The following is a 24,524-nucleotide window of genomic DNA, read 5'->3' on the forward strand; positions in this document are numbered from 1 at the left end:
TCAGTAGCATGAGTTCGAATCCCGGCCAGGGAAGAACAAAAAATTTGCTTCCGCAAATTTACAGATCTAACATTGTTGGGCTGTTGTTTAGACGTATTATATACATATCGTGTATCTATGTGTAAGAGAATATTTCACCGGCAACATGATTCTATCTAGTCTTGAGCAAATAAACTCGATTTATCATCGGAGTTCTCTCTTTATACTTTAAAATATGTGATATCAAACTAACAAGTTTAACATGTTCTATATATATATATTTGGCGTGTACCGTTTAACATTTGATGCTGACAGACGATGCATTCAAATATACCGGGGTAGTTTGCTAAACAACCAGTGGAAAATATTTCAGCATATTTAGAAGTTCAGACCCTGTTATTAGTTGTGATTACATATTTATTTACATCAGATCAGGAGAAATTGACTTTCCTACCGAACTTCCTACGAACTTCCAGAAAAGTCTCGTATTTTTAGGTTTTAGTTGTAATATTGCTGACGGATCACCACTGATGCCAGGGGCTCCCGAGTGGTACAATGGTCATTTTGAAAGAAATGTTATATATTTGCATTAGTCCTACCTAGCTCTGATTCAGAAAATGGTCAAGATTAAAATCTCAAAACATGATCATACTCTGATCTCGGACAATAAAATGATATGGGTTAGATTTAAAAGACTGATGTTAATAATTTGATCCTTTCTTCAAAATTTAACCTAAATAACGCGGCACTAACAAATACATTTTGTAATTAACAAATACCGAAAAAAAAGATTTACACAAAGGCACTTGTCTCTGAACAAAATTTACCTATATACCTGTATATATCGGTATTTTGTTTTCAGAGACAAGTGCCTGCGAAAACAAGTTAGGGTAGGGGATGCAGTATGCTTTGAAATAGCCTGGGACCCTGGCTCGATCACTGCATGCTCGGCGGTTCGTTAATATGATATTTGAATGATGCATCGTGGTATATATATAGCGTCATTTCTTGACACATGGCGAAGTATAAGATTGGGTCAGGATGACAGGCTAGTTTTGAAACTGAAACTAGGGGCGTGTTTTATTGGTCTCTTCTGCACATCTCCAGAATGTCTTCTGGTGAAGAGTCCAAAAAAAATGAATCTGGACCTCTTCTGGAGATATTCTACTGAAGATCAATAAAACAAAAATTCAATTTGCCGTCGAATATAGCAGATTTTTGTTATGTTGGATGACATAAATGAAGTTTACGATGATTTTATAGAAAATTAAAATACGTCCGGTAGACATGACTGTAAAAGTGTGCTCTGTTCGTGACATTTTTCTTTGTTCTTTCCTCTAACTCAATTTTGCTAGACAAATCTGGCTTAAACCCCCACTATTTGATTTTTAAGAATAATCTTAAACTGCACAAAAATTCGTCAATGTTTTTCTCGAATATGATCAAAAAGGACATCTTGTCTATCCAATTTTTTTAAAGTAACCAAACTGGATTATTTTTGTATAAAGCAAAGATATCGGAAAGTTCTCGAAATCATTTTTCTCTGGTGGTCCTTGAAGAAAATCTTCTGGTCCTAACTATTATTTCTATTGCAAAATTTCGATGGTCAAAATCTTCGGACCACCACTTTTCAAAAAAATTCATTGTATATGTATCAATATGCAAGTATATATACAATGTATACCAGACATTTCTCAGACTGTTTTTTTTTTCTTTTTCTTTTTAATAAATCCGTTGGTTGTGTACTGATTGATACTTCAGTCTGGGAGAACAAGATTTATTTCAACATAAGTTGTTATTAGCTTTGAACAAACTTCCAGTAATTGCAAATACTCTTATTTCGGTGCTTTGTGTCTATTGTCTTAATGTAAGATTTTTATTTTATTTTTTTTTTTTGTGTCTCGTACCGATCTTTTGAGTTAATCTAATTGCAATTGATTTGTGCAGGTTGTTCTTATATTGTACTGTTACACCACTGTCCCAGCTTCGGGAAGGGTTGAGCGCTCACAAACATGTTCTTGTACTGTTACAGCACTGTCCCAGGTTAGGGGGCGGGTTGGGCCGGATCTCGCTAACATGTTTAACCCCGCCACATTCTGTATGTATGTGCCTGTCCCAAGTCAGGAGCCTGTAATTTAATGGTTGTCGTTTGTTGCTGTGTTACATATTTGTTTTTCGTTCATTTTTTTGTACATTAATCAGACCATTAGTTTTCTCGTTTGAATTGTTTTACATTTGTGATTGCGGGGCCTTTTATATCTGACTATGCGGTATGGGCTTTGCTTATTGTTGAAGGCCGTACGGTGACCTATAGATGTTTATTGCTTTGTCATTTGGTCTCTTGTCTCATTGGCAATCTTCGTTTTTATATCAACCCTGCCATATTCTTTGTGTGCCTATCCCAAGTCAGGAGCCTATAGTTTAGTGGTTGTCGTTGGTTCATGCCTCGACTCATATTTGATATTTTGTAAATTATTTTGTTATGTATAATTAGGCCGTTAGTTTTTTCGTTTGAATTGTTTCTCACACTTTTCATGTCGGGCCTTTTATAGACGACTTTTAATACAGTATCGGGTTTTGTCATTGTTGAAGGCCTTAATTACGGTTGCCTATAATTTCTTACATCCACTTCATAATTGAACTCCGGTGGATAGTTGCCTCATAAGCAATCATACATCTCTTCGTTTTTATATTATATACTTGACTTTTAAACTCGTGTTTTCCTGAACCGAGTCCTGAACAGGCATGACATATTTGTCACTGGGCGTTAAAAATTAGCAACAAACAATCAATCAATTTAAACTTGTGTTAAATAAGAAGAAAAACCATTTGATATTTATTCATTTATTGGGGTGGGGGGCAGGTGGATTTCATATATGAATATGGTTGCCTGGTAAGAGCTGAAAAATAGTCATAATTAGCGACAGATTAAAAAGTTAATAATGCCCTATTCCCTTCCCCATCCTTCATCTATAAATTTAAACTGACCATAGCCCAACTTAGTGTTGAATGTAGCGTTTAACACCAATCAATCAAAATCCCTTCCCTAGAATATCAAATAGTCGTCCCTGAACTGTTATTGTCCGTGTAGTTCTTATATTTATCCAGCTTATCGTCCTACAGGGATGTCCTACTAAGACTGTCATACCATAAGAACGTTTCTCTAATTCTTCGTCAATTATCCCTTTCTGCACCCATTGTATAAAAAAAATTTAATCAACGTGTGGTTCGTTTGATCTCAGTTCTTCATTGGTTAAAATCCGATTATGACGTCGAATTTTCTTGCTTTCCTCTGAATTTCCTATTGTGACGGCATGAAAAAAGGCGACCATGCCTGATGACGTCACATAGAAAGAACACATCTTTTTGCAGATCATTCGAAAAGAAGGAATAAATTTGCCTGCGTATTGTTTGAAAATCATTAGAGAAACAGATTCCACCACCAAATCTCGTGTAATACGATATTTATCCACTCTCGACAGTTAAATTTTAAATATTTAAAACGCTCGGCGAGCCTCGCGTTTTAAATTTGAAAATTTAACTGTCTCGAGTGGATAAATATCGTATCACACTCGATGCAGTGGTAGAATCTATATTTATAACACAGCTCACATTCTAATATATCTGCATTCATAAATTTATTAATGTCATTTAGACTAAACGACGCCATGTTTGTTATGTGCCTCTGCCGTCTAAACTACCTAACAAAAAAGAAGAGGTGGAAGAGAGCCAGAAGATATTCCCTATTCAAAATAAAATGCTTCGCTGGGCGCAGCTTGATACGACCGCAGAGGTCGAACCCTGAACAGTTGGGGCAAGTATGGACACAACATTCAAGCTTGATACAGCTCTGAATTTGGATTGTGATTAAATATTTGACACAGCATAGGTTTCTGACACAGAAAGAATGTGGTCTAAGAACTTCAATTTTTTTAATTTACCTATTATGGTCCAATGTCCAAAATCAAAATACATGGTTAGATTCAGCATATCAAAGAACCCCATATATTCAATTTTTGTTGAAATCAAACAAAGTTTAATTTTGGACCCCAACTTGGACAAACTTGAAAACTGGTCCCATAATCAAAAATCTAAACACATGTTTAGATTCAGCATATCAAAGTACCCGAAGAATTCAATTTTTGTTAAAATCAAACTAAGTTTAATTTTGGACCCTTTGGACCTTAATGTAGACCAATTTAAAAAACAGGACCCAAAATTAAAAATCTAAATACATGGTAAGATTCAGCATATCAAAGAACCCCATATATTCAATTTTTGTTGAAATCAAACAAAGTTTAATTTTGGACCCCAATTTGGACCAACTTGAAAACTGGGCCAAAAATCTAAAATCTAAATACATGTTTAGATTCAGCATATCAAAGAACCCCATATATTCAATTTTTGTTGAAATCAAACAAAGTTTAATTTTGGACCCCAACTTGGACCAACTTGAAAACTGGTCCCATAATTAAAAATCTAAACACATGTTTAGATTCAGCATATCAAAGAACCCCAAAAATTCAATTTTTGTTAAAATCAAACTAAGTTTAATTTTGGACCCTTTGGACCTTAATGTAGACCAATTTAAAAAACAGGACCCAAAATTAAAAATCTAAATACACAGTTAGATTTGGCATATCAAAGAACCCCAATAATTCAATTTTTTATGAAATCAAACAAAGTTTAATTTTGGACCCTTTTGACCTCAATATGAACCAATTTGATAGCAGGCCCACAAATAAAAAATCTAAATACATGGTAAGATTCAGCATATCAAAGAACCCCATATATTCAATTTTTGTTGAAATCAAACAAAGTTTAATTTTGGACCCCAATTTGGACCAACTTGAAAACTGGGCCAAAAATCTAAAATCTAAATACATGTTTAGATTTTGCATATCAAATAACCCCATATATTCAATTTTTGTTGAAATCAAACAAAGTTTAATTTTGGACCCCAACTTGGACCAACTTGAAAACTGGGCCCATAATCAAAAATCTAAACACATGTTTAGATTCAGCATATCAAAGAACCCCAAGAATTCAATTTTTGTTAAAATCAAATTAAGTTTAATTTTGGACCCTTTGGACCTTAATGTAGACCAATTTAAAAAACGGGACCCCAAATTAAAAATCTAAATATACGGTTAGATTCGGCATATCAAAGAACCCCAATAATTCAATTTTTGATGAAATCAAACAAAGTTAAATTTTGGACCCTTTGGACCTCAATGTGGACCAATTTAAAAACGGGGCCCAAAATCCAAAAACTTAATACACGGTTAGATTCAGCATATTAAAGAACCCCAAGAATTCAAGAATAAAACCCCATTGAAATTGATCAAGAAATAAGCAATTTATACGAAGTATCTTCTTTTGCACAACACTGTGCAATTGAATATTTCTTGCTATTGCGCAATACTGTACAATTGACAATTTCTTGCTATTGCGCAATATTGTGCTATTGGATATTTCTTGCTATTGCGCAATACTGTGCAATTGAAGATTTCTTGCTATTGCGCAATACTGTGCAATTGAAGATTTCTTGCTATTGTGCAATACTGTGCAATTGAAAATTTCTTGCTATTGCACAATACTTATTATATAATAATTTACACATCCTGTTTGGTGTGTATCTCCTACCATATCATTATTATTTGCTTTTAAATATAAATCAGAAATAATCAACTTAAAATGGAAAATTTTAAAAGAAAAAAAAAAGGAAAAAAAGAAAAAAAAAAAAAAAAAAAATCTCCCCCCCCCAAATTTTTTGAACCCCCTTATGATTCATCACCCCCAAACTCAATCCCAGCCTTCCCTTTGTGGTATGGTACCTTGCAGTACAATTTCAGAGAGATCCATACACTTGAACACAAGTTATTGTCTGGAAACTAGAAAAATGCTTATTTTTGGCCCCTTTTTGGCCCCCAATTCCTAAACGTTTCGGGCAATTACCCCCAAACTCAATTCCAGCTTTCCCTTTGTGATATGGAACCTTGTAGTACAATTTCAGAAATATCCAAACACTTACACACAAGTTATTGTCATGAAACTAGAAAAATGCTTGTTTTTTGCCCCTTTTTTGGCCCCTAATTCCTAAAATTTTGAGGCAATTACCCCCAAAATCAATTACAGCCTTCCCTTTGTGATATGGAACCTTGTGGTACAATGTCAGAGAGATCTATACACTTACACACAAGTTATTGTCTGAAAATTACAAAAATGCTTATTTTTGGCCCCTAATTCCTTAACTGTTGGTACCATAACCCCCAAAATCAATCCCAACCTTCCTTTCGTGGTATTGAACCTTATGGTGAAATTTCATGGAGATCCATTCACTTAAACTAAAGTTAGAGTGCGAAAACCAATGTGTCTTCGGACGACGCCAGACGACGCCGGACGACGACGACGACGACGACGACAACGACGACGACGACGACGACGACGCCAACGTCATACCAATATACGACCAAAAAATTTTTAATTTTTGCGGTCGTATAAAAACAGAAGTGGACCTCTTCTGGCTCACTACCGAAGAACAAAAAAACACGCCCTAGAATTACAGTGGAAATTTCCAAGTTAGATAATCCCGTCATAATTTGATAACCTCATGCTTTATATTTATACAGATATATCGTAAACTTGTTTCTTTCGAATATAATTAACAAATATTAAAACTACGAATTTATATTATGATAACCTATACAAGGTATCTTTTTAAAACTATGATATCAATGATGTTATAGTATCAATTATATTATAGTATGTGTCACAATTCTATATTTAGAACTGAATGTTACTTCCTCCTAACAGGATAAGGTATGGAATAGTTTCATTTCTATATTACCTCCGTATTAACAATCTTTTAGTGTCAAATGAAATCTTCTATCAGCAGAATTGTGCTTAATATTATGCATGCTGCCTACCACCGTGATACGTATAGTAAAACCATGTGGTAGTTATGCAGTTGCTTCGTTTACTTTAAATTTGGGCTTGTCATGCTGTAGTTTACTTTTCGTCCCATAAGATTAATTTATTTCTAGTTGCATATATTTCATGCATGTTGACGAGAACAACTTAACAATAAATCAAAAATGAAGGTTCTGCAAAGTGGGCGGCGTCGACCGATATATGAATTATGTCCGAAAATTTCGACTGCCCCTAGAAAATACGGGTATTGTTGTAGAGGCAGACATTTTGTTATCACTGCAGGTCACAAAGAGTTGTAGCAAGAGTGATCAAGAGTTCTTTAACATGCAGAGAGCGTGGCACTTTCCCTACAGAAATCATCGGATTTTATCACACCTTTTCCGATCGTTGGACGTGGCTGAGTAGTTTTGAGGGTGTGGATGGGGGTTTACAGAATAGAGATTAATGAGGTGCTAAAATATAAAGAATAGAGAAAACTGGGCGAAAAGTATAACAGAATAGAGAAAAATTACCTAAAAAATTAAAGAATACAGAAATGAAGGACCCTCATACATACCTCATTTATACATCCTGCACAGCCAAACGGACGCACTTATTTACTGCCAGTTGTGAGATTCCTCGTCTACTTTCGGGGTTGCTTGCAGTTAGAAAAGGGCTGCAGCTTTTGTAATACCATACAGTCCTTATGAATGTTCATAGGAGTTTTGTCTCTTAGGCAGGATGCCTTCAGCCTATGCCAACATTCGAAAAATATATAGTCAACATATGCCTATACCAACAAAATGCACTAGGCGTTGTTATAGCAATTTAAACTAGAGGCTCTAAAGAGCCTGTGTCGCTCACCTTGGTCTGTGTGCTGCAGTGCATATTAAACAAAGGACACTACAACATTAAAGACAAGAATAGAATTCATGACAAAATTCTCTGTTTTGGTGATGGTGACTTGTTTGTAGATCTTACTTAACTGAACATTCTTGCTGTTTACAGTTATCTCTATCTATAATGAAATTGGCCCAGTAGTTTCAGAAGAAAAGATTTTTGTAAAAGATAAAAAAATTTACGAAAAATTGTGAAAAATTGACTTTAAAAGGCAATAACTCCTGAAGGGGTCAATTGACAATTTTGGTCATGTTGACTTATTTGTAGATCTTACTTTGCTTAACAGTCTTGCTGTTTACAGTTATCTCTATCTATAATGAACATGGCCCAGTAGTTTCAAAAGAAAAGATTTTTGTAAAAGATAAAAAAAATTACGAAAAATTGTGAAAAAATGACTTTAAAAGGCAATAACTCCTGAAGGGGTCAATTGACAATTTTGGTCATGTTGACTTATTTGTAGATCTTACTTTGCTTAACAGTCTTGCTGTTTACAGTTATCTCTATCTATAATGAACTTGGCCCAGTAGTTTCAGAAGAAAAGATTTTTGTAAAAGATAAAAAAAATTACGAAAAATTGTAAAAAAATGACTTTTAAAGGCAATAACTCCTGAAGGGTCACTTGACAATTTTGGTTGACTTATTTGTAGATCTTACTTTGCTGAACATTTTTGCTGTTTACAGTTTATCTCTATCTATTATAATATTCAAGATAATAACCAAAAACTGCGAAAATTTCCTTAAAATTACCAATTCAGAGGCAGCAACCCAACAACGGGTTGTCTGATGCGTCTGAAAAGTTTGCAGCAGATAGATCTTGACCTGATGAACATATTTACCCCATGTCAGATTTGCTCTAAATGCTTCAGTTTCAGAGATATAAGCCAAAAACTGCATTTTACCCCCATGTTCTATTTTTAGCCACGGCGGCCGTCTTGGTTGATGGACGGGGTCATCGGATATACTTTTTAAACTAGATACCCTAAGGATGATTTAGGTCAAGTTTGGTTTAATTTGGCCGGGTAGTTTCAGAGGAGAAGATTTTTGTAAAAGATAACAAAAATTTACGAAAATTGAGAGAGAAAAAATGACTTTAAAGGGCAATAACTCTTTATGGGGTCAAATGACAATTTTGGTCATGTTGGCTTATTTGTAGATCTTACTTTGCTGAACAATTTTGCTGTTTACAGTTTTCTCTATAATATTCAAGATAATAACCAAAAACTGCAAAATTTCCTTAAAATTACCAATTCAGAGGCAGCAACCCAACAACAGGTTGTCTGATGCGTCTGTAAATTTTAGGGCCGATAGATCTTAACCTGATGAACATTTTCCCCTCTCAGATTTGCTCTAAATGCTTTAGTTTCAGAGATATAAGCCAAAAACTGAATTTTACCCCCATGTTCTATTTTTATCCACGGCGGCCATCTTGGTTGATGGGCGGGGTCATCGGATATATTTTTTAAACTAGATACCCTAAGGATGATTTAGTTCAAGTTTGGTTTCATTTGGCCCAGTAGTTTCAGAGGAGAAGATTTTTGTAAAAGTTAACGGACGACGACGACGACGACGGACGACGGACGCAAAGTGATGAGAAAAGCTCACTTGGCACTTTTGGGCCAGGTGAGCTAAAAATTATTTGAAAAAAAATAAACCACCAAAATCATTGTCCAATAGCTTAATTTGTAATCTTGGGGTAGAAAATTTGAATTAAAACAAAATTAAGATAGAAAGAATTGCAGTTTATATATAATGGGAAAAAACTATTTTAGAAACATGTGTCATTAGGTAGGAATACCAATATCTTGTAATTTTATCAATGGAAACATTAACAAAGGAAACATGCCCTTATATTTATAAACACATATTTGTATGTCAAGATGTGTGTGTCTAGTGTTGTAGACGTGTCATAATGAATCAATGTAAACATATAAGCTTTGTTATGACTGGTAAGGACAGTTATTTAGTTACTGTTAGTTTTTTCATTAAGACCGACCGAAGGTGTCTCAAAGTTTGCATGTGTAAAACAACCAGTAATTCCAAGCGTTGATAAAAAGGTCTAATGTTGGTGAGACTAGGTAGTGTCCGGCTGACATATATGCATCATCGTGTTTGACATGCATAACTGGCAGAATTAAGTCTACAAGTGCATCACCCCAAGTCTTTGGTGGGGTTCGTGTTGCTCAGTCGTTAGTTTTCTATTTTGTGTTTTGAGCTTTAAAGAACTACCATTCTCATTAATTGCTTTCATCACATGTCATACGATTCTCGAATTACATTGCTAAAAAATTCATATGGAGAGATGATTATTCCTATTGAAAGAAAAAAAAACCTTTTCCTGCTTCTTTAATGCGAATAAAAAAGAGATCAGCTACACCAGAGAAATATAATACTATATTTTTTAAAACTCAATGTTGAATTGCTTTTTTCCCCTAATTTTAAATGGAAACATACTATTTCTTTCACTTCCTTCTAAAACATTTTCTCAAGAAATTTAGAATCAAACAACTTATTTAAAAAAAAACATACCCACAACAAAAAATGAATGGTCATTGATTTGTGCGATAATTTCACATGGATATATACCAATTAATTATTTTTTGTCTCATTTTAGGCAATATTGTGGTTCAGCAAAGTCCTAATTTGTTAGTCACCGAATGGTAGAATTTTGTTTAGACTTCAATATTGAGGATAAATATGTAAATTTAATTCGTTCAATAACAAATGTAACATTCACCACCACAGTCTTTATTTCTTCGCTGAAGTCCTTTAGGTAACTGTTAAGCTTAATGTTTGCTTTACGCCAACCTAGCAAACAATGCTAACTAAGATAAAGAACGACACAAAGGTGATATTACTTTTATAGAATAATTTCTCTATATTTTATGGGATTTTCATCTCAAGAGCAGTAACCACATGCTTTTCTTATCGCGATTTCTTCTTTTTTTCTAAAAATTTGACACAACCCAAGCTGTATTTGTCTTGATTTTACACGATCTTATAATTTTCCATACAAATTAATGACACACATTATGTTAAGATCCAATTTTGATTTTACATAATATATTTTACCAGTAAAATTTTGTTTAATTTCGTTACAGGTTGTGGCAAAATGAGTGACGAAAATGTATGCTCTGTCTGCTGGGATAATTTTAAATTTCCAAAAATGTTACCATGTAAACATTCATTCTGCATTTCATGTCTTCACGAGTTTCTAGGAGGCCTAACAGACAAGTCAAACTTAATATGTCCGTTATGCAGGGAGCCTTGTTATGTACCAGACAAAGGATTTACAGACTTCCCAACAAATTACTTTGTTCCAGTCGAGAAAACTCCAAAACTATGCCAGGAATGCCAAAAATTACCCGTTTACAAGAATTGTTACCTATGTAGCACAATTATTTGCAAACAATGTGATCGTCTTCATTCACATGGTAAAAAGTCAGACAAGCAAGGTGATGACGACACTGAAAATGGTAGTATCGCTTCCCTTCCTCCTCATTTACATTGGGCTCTCATGCATCAAAATATGAAGACAGAACTTTTATGTCAACAAATTTCTATGTTTGTTGGAGAGTTTCTTCCCATTGATGATATACGGAAATCCGTTCGTTCTATTGCCGTATCGAGAACTGGGGGTGCTTATGTAAGATTAAACGAAAATGAATTTCTTCTAAAATACGATAAGCATGGAAAGATAGTCAACAGAATTCCTTTACATGCAGATGCAGCCACAGTGCTTGAGACGATGGATGGATCACTGTTAATTTCACATTTTGCACTGAAAGCAGTCGTTTGCTATGGAAACGGTTCACCTGACTCAAAACATTTCTATTTTGTGAAGACACCAACTTTTCATCCAATTGGTATGACTGAATTGCAGAATAGGAATATTGCAGTGAGTGGACCAACACATCTTTGTACCGCCAAGTGTAAAAATAATGATTGCGAATTATCCAAGACTAGTCCTGGTGTCCTACACATTTACACTAGACAAGGCACGTTAGTGAAAGAAATTAAACAAGATATAATGGAACCTATCTTTAATTTTCCAACTGAAATTGCATCTAATAATAGAACCGAAACAATAGCTGTGTGTGACACTCACCTAAACAAAGTAATCATTATAGATTACGATGGGAAAGTTCGAGGATTTTTTAAAGGTTGGAAGTTACCGTTTACATTATTTTCAGAAAATTTCCATCCTTCGTCCGTGTGTTCAACTGCCGATGGATATTTCCTTGTAGCCGATCCTCACAAAGAATGTTTACACATACTCAATCCGTATGGCAAATTTATAGGTATTGTGCGTGGTGAAGATGGTGATAGTTTAGCGGATAGCAGTGCTGTATGCGTTGATGCTGAAAACAATATCTGGGTGGGACATCACAGTCAAGGAACCATTACCGTGTTGAAACCAAGCTGTTTTAAGAACAAATTTGACCAATTGCGCTTTCCTTTTCTCAATGGTGAAGATCTTCGATTACCGTTCTTCCCCGGACTTCATCTCGATCCGAACTAAATACCCCGCTTTGTTATTCTTCATGTGGTTTATATTATAATAACGAAATAGATCCAATAAATAAACTGTGTTACATCAGCATCAATCTTTATATGTCATTCATTCTGTAATCTGGACTGACAATCGACTATTGTAGTTATATTTGGAGTATTGTTCATTTGCATTGTTGTTATTTTATCCAGACGGGATGTTCTGTTGTTGTTTAAATCAGACGGGATGTGCTGTTGTTGTTCAAATTAGACCGGATGTGCTGTTGTTGAAGTGAGGTCTGAACAAGTAGTGTTGTCTTCATGTATCGTGTCATATTGTATATTAGCCACCAGTATTGTTATAGCGAGATGGGATGCACTGTTACTGTAGCCATTTTTAATGTACTGTTGTTGAAATCAGGTTAAATGTCCCGTCTTTTTCAATGTCTGGTTTATCGTTGATGTAGTCAGGTCTGATTTACCTCACTGCTGTTATAGTCAGGTCAATTGTTGAAGAAATGAGTGATTTGTCGCATTGTTGTAGTCATATTATAAGATTTACTTCACTGTTGTTGAGGTAATGATTGATTAACAACACTGTTGTTATAGTCGGGTTAGATTTACAGTTAATGTAAGCAGGTCTGACTTACCGTTGTAGTAGTCAGGTCATATTTACTGTCAGTGTAGTCTAGTCTGATATACCACACTGTTGTTATAATCAGGTCTGATGTACCGTTGTATAGTCCGGTCTGAATTACCGCACTATTGTTCTATTCGGGTCTGATTTACCGCGCTGTGGTTGTAGTTGGGTCTGATTAACCGCACAATTGTTGTAATCATGTCTGAATTACCACACTGTTGTTATAGTCACGTCTGATGTACCGTTGTTATAGTCAGGTCTAATGTACCGTTGTTGTAGTCCAGTCTGAATTACCTCACTGTTGTTGTAGTCCGGTCTGATTTACCGTACTGCTGTTTTTGTCGGGTCTAATTTACCGCACTATTGTTATAGTCGGGTATAATTTACCACACTTTTGTTATAATCAGGTCTGATTTACCGTACTGCTGTTGTTGTCGGGTCTAGTTTGCCGAATATTGTTATAGTCCTGTATAATTAACCACACTTTTGTTGTAGCCAGGTCTGATTTACCGTACCGTTGTTGTAGTCCGGTTTGATTTACCGTACTGTTGTTATAGTCCGGTCTGATTTACCATACTGCTGTTGTAGTCAGGTCTGATATCCCGCGTTGTTGTTTTAGTCAGGGTTGAGTTACTGCACTGTTTTTATAGTCATTTCTGATTTACCATTGTTGCAGTCCGGTGTGATTTACTATACTACTGTTGTAGTCAGGTCTGATATCCCGCCTTGTTGTTTTAGTCAGGATTTAATTACTGCACTACTGTTATAGTCATTTCTGATTTACCATTGTTGTTGTCCGGTCTCATTTACCGTACTGCTGTTAAATTCAGGTTCGACTTACCGATCTGGTGTTGTCGTCCGGTCATATTAATCGTACTGCTGTTGTAGTAAGGTATGATTTACCGTACTTGTGTTGTAGTCCGGTCTGATTTACCATAGTGGTATTGTAGTCCTTTTTGATTTACTGTAGTGGTGTTGTAGTACGTTTGATTTAACCGTAGTGGTGTTGTAGTCCGGTTTATTTACCGTACTGGTGTTGTAGTCATGCAGTTCTGATTTATCATGTTGGTGTTGTAGTCCGGCCAAATTTACCGTACTGTTATTTTAATCAGGTCTGATTTACCGTACTGATGTTATAGTCCGGTCTGATTTATCGTACTGATGTTATAGTCCGGTCTGATTTATCGTACTGGTGTTGAAGTGAAGTCTGATTTGTCGTAGTGGTGTTGTAGTCCGGTCAGATTTACCGTACTGCTGTTGTAGTCATGTCTGATTTTCCTAGTTGTTGTTTAAGTCAGATTTGAATTACCGCACTATTGTTAAAGTCATGTCTGATTTACCATTGTTTTAGTCCGGTCGGATTTACCGCACTATTGTTGTAGTCGGATCTGATTTACCACACTGTTGTTGTAGTCGAGTATGTTGTACCGTTGTTGTAGTCAGGTCTGCTTAACAACACTGTTGTTAAAGGCAGGTCGGATTTACTATTGTTGTAGTCAGGTATGCTTTACCCCGCTGTTGAAGTTGGGTCAGATGTATCGTTGTTGTAGTAAGGTTTGATTTACCACACTGTTGTTGTAGAAAAGTCTGATATACCGCACTGTTGTTGTTAGGTCTGATGTACCAATGTTGTAGTCGGATCTGATTTACCACACTGATGATGTAGACGATTCTGATTTACCGCACTGTTGTTGTAGTCGGATTTTATTTACCACGCTGTTGTTCACGGTAGTCGAGTCTGATTAACTGCACTGTTGTTGTAGTCGGGTCTGATGTACTGCACTGTTGTTGTATTTGGGTCTGATTTACCACACTGTTGTTATAGTAGGGTATAATTTACAGCATTATTGTTATAATTAGGTATGATTTACCACACTGTTGTTACAGTCGGATCTGATTTACCGCTCTATGTTTATAGTGAGCTCTGATGTACCGTCGTTGTAGTCATGTTTGAATTTCCGCACTGTTGTTTATAGGTAGGTCTGAATTACTGCACTGTCTAATTTATTGCATTATTATTGTAATCAGGTCTGATTAACCGTTGTTGTAGTCAAGTCTGATTTACCTCACAGTTGTTGCAGTCAGGTCTTAACACGACACTGATGATTATAGTCAGGTTTGAATTACAATTGTTGTAGTCATATCTGATTTACCTGGCTGTTGTTGAAGTCAGGTCTGATTTATTAGTTATATTCAGGTTTGAAGTATGATGATGGGAGTTTTTAACGACCTTGACTGGCTATACAGCCCTCGAACGATCGGTTTGAAGTAGTGCTGTAGTCAGGTCTTATAAATTGATGTAGGGAGTGAAGTGTTGATGTAGTCAGGTGTGATATTCTGATGTAGTCCAGCCTTATGTTTTGTTGTAGAGTCTGATATAGTTTTGTTGTAGTTAGATTGTTTGTCTTGTTGTAATCAAGTCTAATGGATTGTTGTAGGCAGTATGATTAAGTTTCGTTGTAGTTTAGTTTTTTTTGTCTTGTTGTAATCAAGTCTAATGGATTGTTGTATGCAGTATGATTAAGTTTCGTTGTAGTTAGATTTTTTGTCCTGCTGTAATCAAGTCTAATGGATTGTTGTATGCAGTATGATTAAGTTTCGTTGTAGTTAGATTTTTTGTCTTGTTGTAATCAAGTCTTATGGATTGTTGGAGGCAGTATGCTCCAGTTTCGTTGTAGTTAGAATGTTTGTCTTGTTGTAATCAAGTCTTATGGATTGTTGTAGGCAGTATGATTAAGTTTCGTTGTAGTAAGATTGTTTGTCTTGTTGTAATCAAGTCTAATGGATTGTTGTAGGCAGTATGATTAAGTTTCGTTGTAGTTAGATTTTTTGTCTTGTTGTAATCAAGTCTAATGGATTGTTGTATGCAGTATGATTAAGTTTCGTTGTAGTTAGATTTTTTGTCTTGTTGTAATCAAGTCTTATGGATTGTTGGAGGCAGTATGATTCAGATTCGTTGTAGTTAAATTGTTTGTCTTGTTGTAGTCAAGTCTTATTGATTGTTGGAGGCAGTATGATTCAGTTTCGTTGTAGTTAGATTGTTTGTCTTGTTGTAATCAAGTCTTATGGATTGTTGTAGGCAGTATGATTAAGTTTCGTTGTAGTTAGATTGTTTGTCTTGTTGTAATCAAGTCTAATGGATTGTTGTAGGCAGTATATTAAGTTTCGTTGTAGTTAGGTTTTTTTTGTCTTGTTGTAATCAAATCTAAAAGATTGTTGTATGCAGTATGATTAAGTTTCGTTGTAGTTAAATGTTTTGTCTTGTTGTAATCAAGTCTAATGGATTGTTGTGGGCAGTCTGGTAAAGTTTCGTTGTAATTAGATTTTTTGTCTTGTTGTAGGCAGTATGATTAAGTTTCGTTGTAGTTAGATTTTTAGTCTTGTTGTAATCTAGTCTAATGGATTGTTGTAGACAGTCTGATATAGTTTTTTTGTAGTCAGATTTTATATCTTGTTGTAGTCCATCCAAATGCATTGTTGTAGGCAGTATGATTAAGTTTCGTTGTAGTCAGATTTGATGTCCTAATGTAGTCCAGGCAAATGAATTGTATGGGTTTTCCTCATAGCTGAAGAGGGTATTACGGTGCCCTGAAGCTGCTTACATCCACGTCCTTTGGTCTTTCTCGGATAGCTGTCTCAATGGCAACCACACCACATCTTCTTATGCTTATATTATTGACTGGGTCATCGGGCATAATGTTTAATGGACCAATCCTTACGGGTCATGTAGGCAAGTTTAGTTATTATTAACCTAGTTGTTTCAGGCGGTAAGATGTTTTTGACGGACGCTTCACTACAGACGAGAAACGATGGACGCCAAGTGGTGGAAAAACTCACACTGGCCCTTTGGACTAAGTATGAGCTATTGATATCAAAATGTAGACCATGTCTACACTATACATTATATTTCAGTTAAATGTTTGATTAAAATGTATAAAGCGTAATGTTGCATAATGATTACATTGTTTTATTTATATTTTATCAGTCTATATATATATCACTGTATTGATTTATCACTTTATTGATTTACAAATGAAATACACATTTTTTTTAAGTAGATCTCTTTGACATAACTTATATTTGATAATCAATAAGCTTTTATCTTCCGTTGTTGATTTTGTGTTTCGAGATATATCGATTAGCTTAATTGGATATAATTAATGTACCAAATAAAAAGATTATAATATTTTTCTCAGGCTTCAAACGATATACGACAGGTACAAATTTGTAAATTATTTAAAAGAATGGTTATTTATATAGTAAAGCGTGTAAATCGGCTTTAGAAGTGTTAAATTGCTCTGTGTAAAACAGTAATCAGTATCGAATTTCTCTTTGGAGGTCCGTCCTTCAGCAAGAAAAGAAATGAAACCATTTTGGCGGCGTTTTACGGCGTATATGAAGAATTTGTAAATGGTATCACTTCCTAATCTGGAGTTGAAAAGTCGAGGAGATTATTGAAAAAATGGTGATTGCAGATTCGAGACACAGGTAAGCGCATTGTAGATATATAAAGGTAAATTTAGATAAATAAAAAAGCTCTTTGTGTAGGACGACAATTTACCATTCTAAACACACATACTTGAAGGTGAAATATCATTAAATAACATTTTATTTCAATGAATTACTTATCTGGAATAAAAATAAACTGGTATCTTTTAAATAATTTAAAAGAACCATAATAGTTATAAGTTTATCTTTCCACCTTTCACCTTATGTTTAGAACAAAGGTCATGCCATACTATTTTAAAGACTTAACTAAATGTTTATTCTGCACTGATCATGACTTAAGTTAGAAAGCTATTCGGTGTAGGCGCTATTCAGATGTGTCAGGCGATAATGAATAAAAACCGCAAACTCCTTGATTTCCCACCGTATTCTGGCATCTACCCCGAGTACTTGTCGAGATATGTGTACACAAAACTGATTTATTCAAATCGGGACAGACGCGGTATCGAAAAAAGGTAAGTCTCCATACTTCTGGAATGTTAAAATGAAAATAGAATAGGGAAACATAGGGTTGCGTTGATATTTAGAGTATTGTGTTTTGTACCTATATGATATAACTTTCTGGTTGCAAAAAGTTAAGATTGACAACCATACGTTTAGTATTTTCTTTTAAAATATTATACTATCAAATTTTAGTTCAATATAAAAATGGTGAGATTCGGACTTCGTCTACTTGTATTGTCCGCAAAACACGTAAATATCCACGTCAACTACAAATTTAAAAACTTTGATTTGCGATATGTTTCTTTTTAATACTGCCTCATTAGACACAGTACTTCAGATATTTAGTAGTCGCTGAAGTTCGGATACATAATGGTTGCTTGCTTGAATAGTTGGTAGTTTGAATAGTTGATAGCTTAAATAGTTGGTAGCTTAAATAGTTGGTAGCTTGAATAGTTGATAGCTTGAATAGTTGGAAGCTTACTGAATAGTTATTGGTCGCTAGTTTGAGTCTGATGTACTAACGACCGGCTAACCCAATTTCCAACTTGTAGACAGCTTTGCTAAGTATTGATCTGGACAATAATTAGGATTCCAATGTTCGGTCATAGTGCGGTATATCATTTTATGGTTATAACTAATTTCTAGAATTATATGGTCTCTATTGTGAGGGCACATGTGTAGCTAACCGTTTAGACCATTCTTATTCAATTTTTATCAAACAATTTCTTCCGTGTTGGAAATAAAGTATATACGAAAAACGTTTAATATTCATCCAGAAATCCAGTGTTCCTAGTGTTGTTTAAAGTTATTTGATTTGCTTTAGATTTTTAGGATTGCGACACAACTAGTTGTTGCGTTAGATGTAAAAAAAAAAACGATAATAACGAAATACAAATATACTAAACATGTTTTTTTACCTACGAAAACCATTATTTCTTGATTTTCATTTTGAAGACTATTATTCACAAAATTCCTGATAAAATGACATACGCCCACCCAAAAACCTTTTAATATATATTTTCAATATGTAATCAAATATAAAGATGTTTTCGATTTTCTTCCTCGTTGAAGTTGTATAAAATGAACTGAATATTGAATCATAGATATATAAAGGCATATCTATGGCTCTATATAACTATGATTGAATTGATTGAGACTAGATTTAATCTCCCAAAATATGTCATATTTTATTGATGGATATAATACATCATGTCAACTTGACTTGGAAAAGATCACGTAAAGTCATAGCATCATCCTTATGACAAAAATATTTTTTTTAAATACTCAACTAAAACAACGGCTTTATAGATAAGAAGGTGGTCTTCATAAAAATCATATTTTTTTTTTAAATTACACATATGGTAAAGTAAATTTTCGAGTAGACTAATGATAAATACGATAAGTTATTACTGGTCCAACCCTGGACTCTTATTACATGAAAAATTATGGACCCCTATTGTTTTTATAATATTTATTTTTAATTCTAGTACTCCAGGATCCTGTTTTATTGTTAAGATTAATTACCAATTTCATATAATAGTTTTATTTACCATCATTTTTCTTCTCAGTCAATTTTTGTAAACCTTGATCATCAATGCTAAAGCGTATCTTCTGTTGTGTTGACGTTTTAGTATTAGACCAAAAGTGATATAATATCGATATCATGTGTCAGAATTATGGCCAAGATTAATTGGCCAGATCGTCTCCATAATCGGCTTATCTCCATTCCTTTGTGCTAGTGATACAATTCTTCATAACTCAGTCACAACTGGAAAGCAAAGAATTATGGGTGCCTGTTATAATAATAAGTAAGTGTTTAGACTTTTTTAGATTGATAATACGTGTACACTTTGTTGAATTTTCTGCACATAAGATTAGCGCTTTAATTGGTATGGGGATTGTTTTTAATCTTGTTGTGTCGGTTTCTTTCGAACATTTAAGTTTAACAATTGTCCATTTATTGACTTAAATTTTGCAAGCTAAATCTATGACACTTAAACATGAGGCAGGTCAATGATTTTTGAAAGGGGGAGTGATTCCCGAAAACTGAAGATATACTGACGAGTATAGGGAGGTAAAAAAATTTTGGACGATTTTATGCCAAATAATGATAATCTTTTTTAAAGGGGACGTATGCCATCTACGCTCCCCTGGATCCGCCCCTGCATGACAACCACAAAGAGGTTCTCGCCAATATTATACCTGCTTGTTATAGAAATTATTCTTATCTCCAAAATAACCAAAATACCAAAATTTCAAATAATTTATCCTTAAATGAACCACAAACTACCTAACCGTGCATTTATTCTTAATCATGGCTTTTCTCAAAAAGTGCAGAAAATGGTTAAAAAGCAGGACCGTGAAAAGAAAAATGTCATAAAAACAGCAGTCAGTGTTAATTTAGGCACTTAATCAAAAACCTAAAACTCTCAAAACCGCCAAATTATGTAATTTGTAATGTCAAAATTTCATCAGTTAATGGCAAGCTTGGCCTATTTCAGTCCTCGACCGACATTTAAAAATCTGCTGTGACATGTGTGAACAGTGTCTTATTTTAAATTGGTCGCTTTTATGTTTCATTTTGTATTTTACCTTCCTTTTTAATGATCAAATGATCATTTATAGATAAACTATTTTGAATAAAAAAAAATCTGAACAAAAAGTTTGTTTCCACTTGTCTGATTTCAATTGAATGTGTGTACTAATGATACGGGTATCATTTCCGTTTGTCCTTATTGAGAATTATGGCGACTCTAGTGAATCATACGGGTATTTCTGAATTGAATTACTTCACTTTGATCAATTTCGAATGCTATAATTTATTTTTAAATCTCTTTTGAAATGATCAATTCGATATAATTGATAAATAAATAAGATCTAGAGAATTTTGTATAATAAAGTATGATTAATTACTTCCCATCCATTTAACATGGCATTTTATTTACGTCAATCCTAACCAGTTCAAAAATGAAAATGACTGGTTCAAATGAGAAAAGAAAACCGTTACAAGATATGCAAAAAGGGAGCAACAGTCAAAAGTAAAGATTTTAATTCAAATTTACAGTATTGGATCTATAAAAGTTCTTACATTATTGTTTGTCTGGTTGAATCGACGTGAACATGCAAGCGTACGTATGAGAAGTCAAACTTGAAAATTGACATATTTATACTGGATTTTCAACATTATGGAATAAGATAAAACTGATGACATCAGTAATTAGTAATAAAGATGTGATAAAATTAACGCAATTATTTCACTGACAGCGCTAAATAGTTATCTTATCTTGAAAGCGCATACTAATTAGTTATCGTATACTGTCAGCGCTTACTAATTAGTTATCACATTAGTGGCATCTATGGACAATGCAATGTGATCTTTATATATACTCATGCTAGTGTTTTTGTTACAGGTAACGGACAATGGAATTGGTCAATCCAAACGCTTCCAAGGAGTGTATAATTCAATCTTTACAATGGTGTGTGAATATGGGACACAACGATATACTCAAAGCTTTACTAATGACCCATTTCTCAAGCTCCAAGCTCTCAGATATGTCAGAGATATGCTCTGATTTACTCATCAGAGCAGTGTCAAATGGGTCATGTGACCTTTTGAAACTTTTATTACCATATGTAGATGATCATTTTCTATCAAACCAGGATAACAAAATGGGAAAGAATTACCTTTCAAAAATGCTTTGTCATGCTGTAGCTAAAGGAAATAAGCCGACGGTAGAACTTTTACTAAACCGTGGAGCCAATGTGAACGTGTTCTATGAAGGAAAACCACTACTTCATGTCGCAATGCATGCTGGTCGTTCAGAAATCGCAAAAGTACTCATAAAAAATGGAGCAAGCATCGATGCAGCTTTGATGCCCGCTATCTTTTCGACAATGGATAACAAGGTATTTGTTCTTTATTGTTTGTTTGTTTAATTATTTTATTAAGTTTATTTCTATCGATAAACATTGGGAAGAATATGCTCTTTTTCTGTAGAAAATTAATGCTTAAGTCAGCTGGTTGTGGTGAAAATATTTTACAAATTGGAGCTCAAATGGTCGTTATAGATTTTTATGCAAACACTTATATAAAATGCAAGTTATTTGTAAGCATTTTTCGTTTCTATGATGATCCTTTTTTTTTATTTTTGATCGTTTTACAAATGGTGAGTAACTTTTTACATTTTAATTTTTTAAAGCAGATTAAATAAATGGCATATCTCATAATATAATCAGCAAAGCTTATCTTCAAGTTAAGTTTATAAAGTTTCTTCTAATTAAGCATTAATTCTGTTAGCCGCAAAATATGGTTCAATTCTTTTTCATTTTCTCCTCTCCAAATTTGTGATGTTACTTCATATAATAAAAAAAAGACATGATATGTACATCAATGAAACAGCATGCAACCTTACAGCACAATACAAACTAAAAGTTTGGTTCAGTCGTTCAGCAGAATCTTCAAATTTAGTTTATAATTTTTTTAATTATTATAAATACACCAACTCTTTCAATGAGTTACCTGTTCTTTAAAAAGAAAGTACATGTATTCCACTTAAACATTTGTGTATGCAGACATATATGGAAATCAAGAAGTATATGTTAGCTTTAACTTTTTTGTTTCATATTTGTAATACATTTTATGTTTCATGTTGATTGAATGAATGGACTAAACATGTAACCCTCTTTTACAGGAAGACGTCGTGGGACTGTTGCTTCAACACGGAGCGGACCCAAAACTGTATGGAAACAACGGGAGACAGCCGATACATGTAGCTGCCGCTCACTCTGCTGCCATCATAGAGAAGCTTGTGGATGTCGGCTGTGATGTAAATACTCAGGACCCAATCCACGGGGACACACCTCTTCATGTTGCATGTTCGATGTGTTGCACAGAGACAGTGGAGGCTTTAATCAGATGTGGTGCTAAATTCAACATTTTAAATAACCAGGGAGAAACACCTTTACATAAATTGCTCAAATTTGCAACTGACAATCACGATTTTCACTCGCAAAGTAGACAAAAACTTGCCAAATATCTAGTCAAGCTTGGATTTAAAGTTACGGCGCAATGCAAAGTGCGGACACCTAAAAATAAACGAGGAAGAGATAAAGTGTACGACGTTTACACAAACTTGATGAGCTCATCAAAAAGTATTTTTACATTACAGGAATTATGTAGATTAAAGATTCGTGACAGTATACACACTCAGACACCAAACGCTAGTATAGATTCTTTAGACATTCCCGTCAGTCTAATAACGTATATGAAGTTTGGTAATGAGTTTCAGTGATTCCAACTGAATTTTAATCTTTCAATTATTACACTAATGTTAAATTTTTAGTTGGAACATTTTTAAGAACATATTTTTTATAATGTTTTGATATACCTGAAGTATGCTTGATATACTGCAAGTTTCTTTTATCACACATGTAGTGGTTTTCCACTGACGAGTAAATGTTATAAAATTTGTTTGTAAGAACGTTAGAAACGAAGAATTTTTATATTGATCTATTCAGCCAATGTCTTTCAATTAAATGTACTAATTTTAGATATACTTGTTATAATTCATCATAGTTTTTCTTTGGGAAACTGAATCACGTCGCATTCTTCATATGCCTGTCCCAGGCCATGCAGAAGCCTGTAGTCCAGTGGTTGGTGTTGGTTGCTTTCTGTCATTCTTGTTTTAAATTTTATGAATATAGCTTAATTTTTTCTCTTTTGAATAGTTTCACATTTTGTTTTCTGAGGGCCTTTTATAGCTTGATATACACGTTATGAATTTTACACACTGTGATAGTCACTTCACTAACAATCATTCATTAACACACACCCTATTTTAATACAGATGCATTGTAAACGGGGGTTAACATACCTTTCTGATATATTTATTAATTAATAGAATAAGTAATTGATAATCTATCAGTCAATCTATATTTGTTTTTAACATAAGGCAGTTTGAATGTTAGCTTTATTCATCTTCAAACAAGTCTTTAATGGCTAACACTGCTTGGATAGCTCTGAAAGGCTTTAAATGTTGATTTTTATCTCGTTCGTTCGACGAAAATCCTGTCACTAACCACTACACCAATTTTGGCTATAAACTTATCAGAAAAACGGAGCAGCACAGAGAAATCCAGTTCCCCCAAACTGTCAAACATTCGACAATCACGAAATTAGTTTTGTTTGCACAACCGGTACTTAAAAAATATTAACAAATGTGACGATTGAAATTAATTCAACAGAGTGTTTCAACACATAAAATTGTAACTGAATTATGAACAATATAGATTTATAAAAATATACTATAAAAGGAGAATGCATTGTTTATTGCCTCCACCTTGTATAGACAAATGGATATTAAGCGACTATTTTCTAGTCAGTTCCTGAATGTAAATTTCAATACACAGTATTGAAAAGTAGAGAAGGTACAACATTAAACAAAGAACTGCCAACATGCTAGTTCAAAGTCAGTTTGATCAAAGAAAACTTTACCAAGTATTTCTAAAAAGACCCATGAGGCTAAGACGCCACTACAAAAATCGTGAGTTATAAATTGTATTTTTCGAAGAACTGCAATTTTCTACCCCAGGCATAGATGGCTGTAGTTGTATCTAGAACAACCTTTCTGACTTTGGTTGTTGTTGCTATTGAACT

The 24,524-nt window shown here is 34.2% G+C and overlaps 2 protein-coding genes across 4 annotated transcripts; both read left to right on the forward strand.

The window, feature by feature from the left end:
• Positions 1 to 6,765: 6,765 nt before the first annotated feature.
• Positions 6,766 to 12,389, forward strand: LOC127728241 (uncharacterized). Its single transcript, XM_052235512.1, has 2 exons — positions 6,766 to 6,801; positions 10,890 to 12,389. The coding sequence occupies exon 2, from the start codon at positions 10,901 to 10,903 to the stop codon at positions 12,308 to 12,310; it is 1,410 nt and encodes a 469-aa protein (XP_052091472.1). The 5' UTR covers positions 6,766 to 6,801; positions 10,890 to 10,900; the 3' UTR covers positions 12,311 to 12,389.
• Positions 12,390 to 17,006: 4,617 nt separating this feature from the next.
• Positions 17,007 to 23,418, forward strand: LOC127728253 (ankyrin repeat, PH and SEC7 domain containing protein secG-like). Of its 3 annotated transcripts, none has more exons than XM_052235534.1 (3): positions 17,007 to 17,407; positions 21,280 to 21,775; positions 22,561 to 23,418. In XM_052235534.1, exons 2-3 carry the CDS (start codon positions 21,290 to 21,292, stop codon positions 23,158 to 23,160), a joined length of 1,086 nt encoding a protein of 361 aa, XP_052091494.1. In that variant the 5' UTR covers positions 17,007 to 17,407; positions 21,280 to 21,289; the 3' UTR covers positions 23,161 to 23,418. The 3 variants fall into 3 exon arrangements, with proteins under 3 accessions (XP_052091494.1, XP_052091495.1, XP_052091496.1); XM_052235535.1 differs by lacking the exon at positions 17,007 to 17,407 and adding an exon at positions 17,673 to 17,880; XM_052235536.1 differs by lacking the exon at positions 17,007 to 17,407 and adding an exon at positions 20,820 to 20,997.
• Positions 23,419 to 24,524: the final 1,106 nt, after the last annotated feature.

Source organism: Mytilus californianus, unplaced genomic scaffold (genome assembly GCF_021869535.1).
Source record: "Mytilus californianus isolate M0D057914Y unplaced genomic scaffold, xbMytCali1.0.p SCAF_2, whole genome shotgun sequence".
Classification (NCBI taxonomy): Eukaryota; Metazoa; Mollusca; class Bivalvia; order Mytilida; family Mytilidae; genus Mytilus; species Mytilus californianus.

Coding starts and splice junctions, on each gene's coding strand:
- LOC127728241 (XM_052235512.1), top strand. CDS start 10,901: ATGAGTGACGAAAATGTATGCTCTGTCTGCTGGGATAATTTTAAATTT.
- LOC127728253 (XM_052235534.1), top strand. CDS start 21,290: ATGGAATTGGTCAATCCAAACGCTTCCAAGGAGTGTATAATTCAATCT. Junction 21,776..22,560: donor TTTCGACAATGGATAACAAG/GTATTTGTTCTT, acceptor CCTCTTTTACAG/GAAGACGTCGTGGGACTGTT.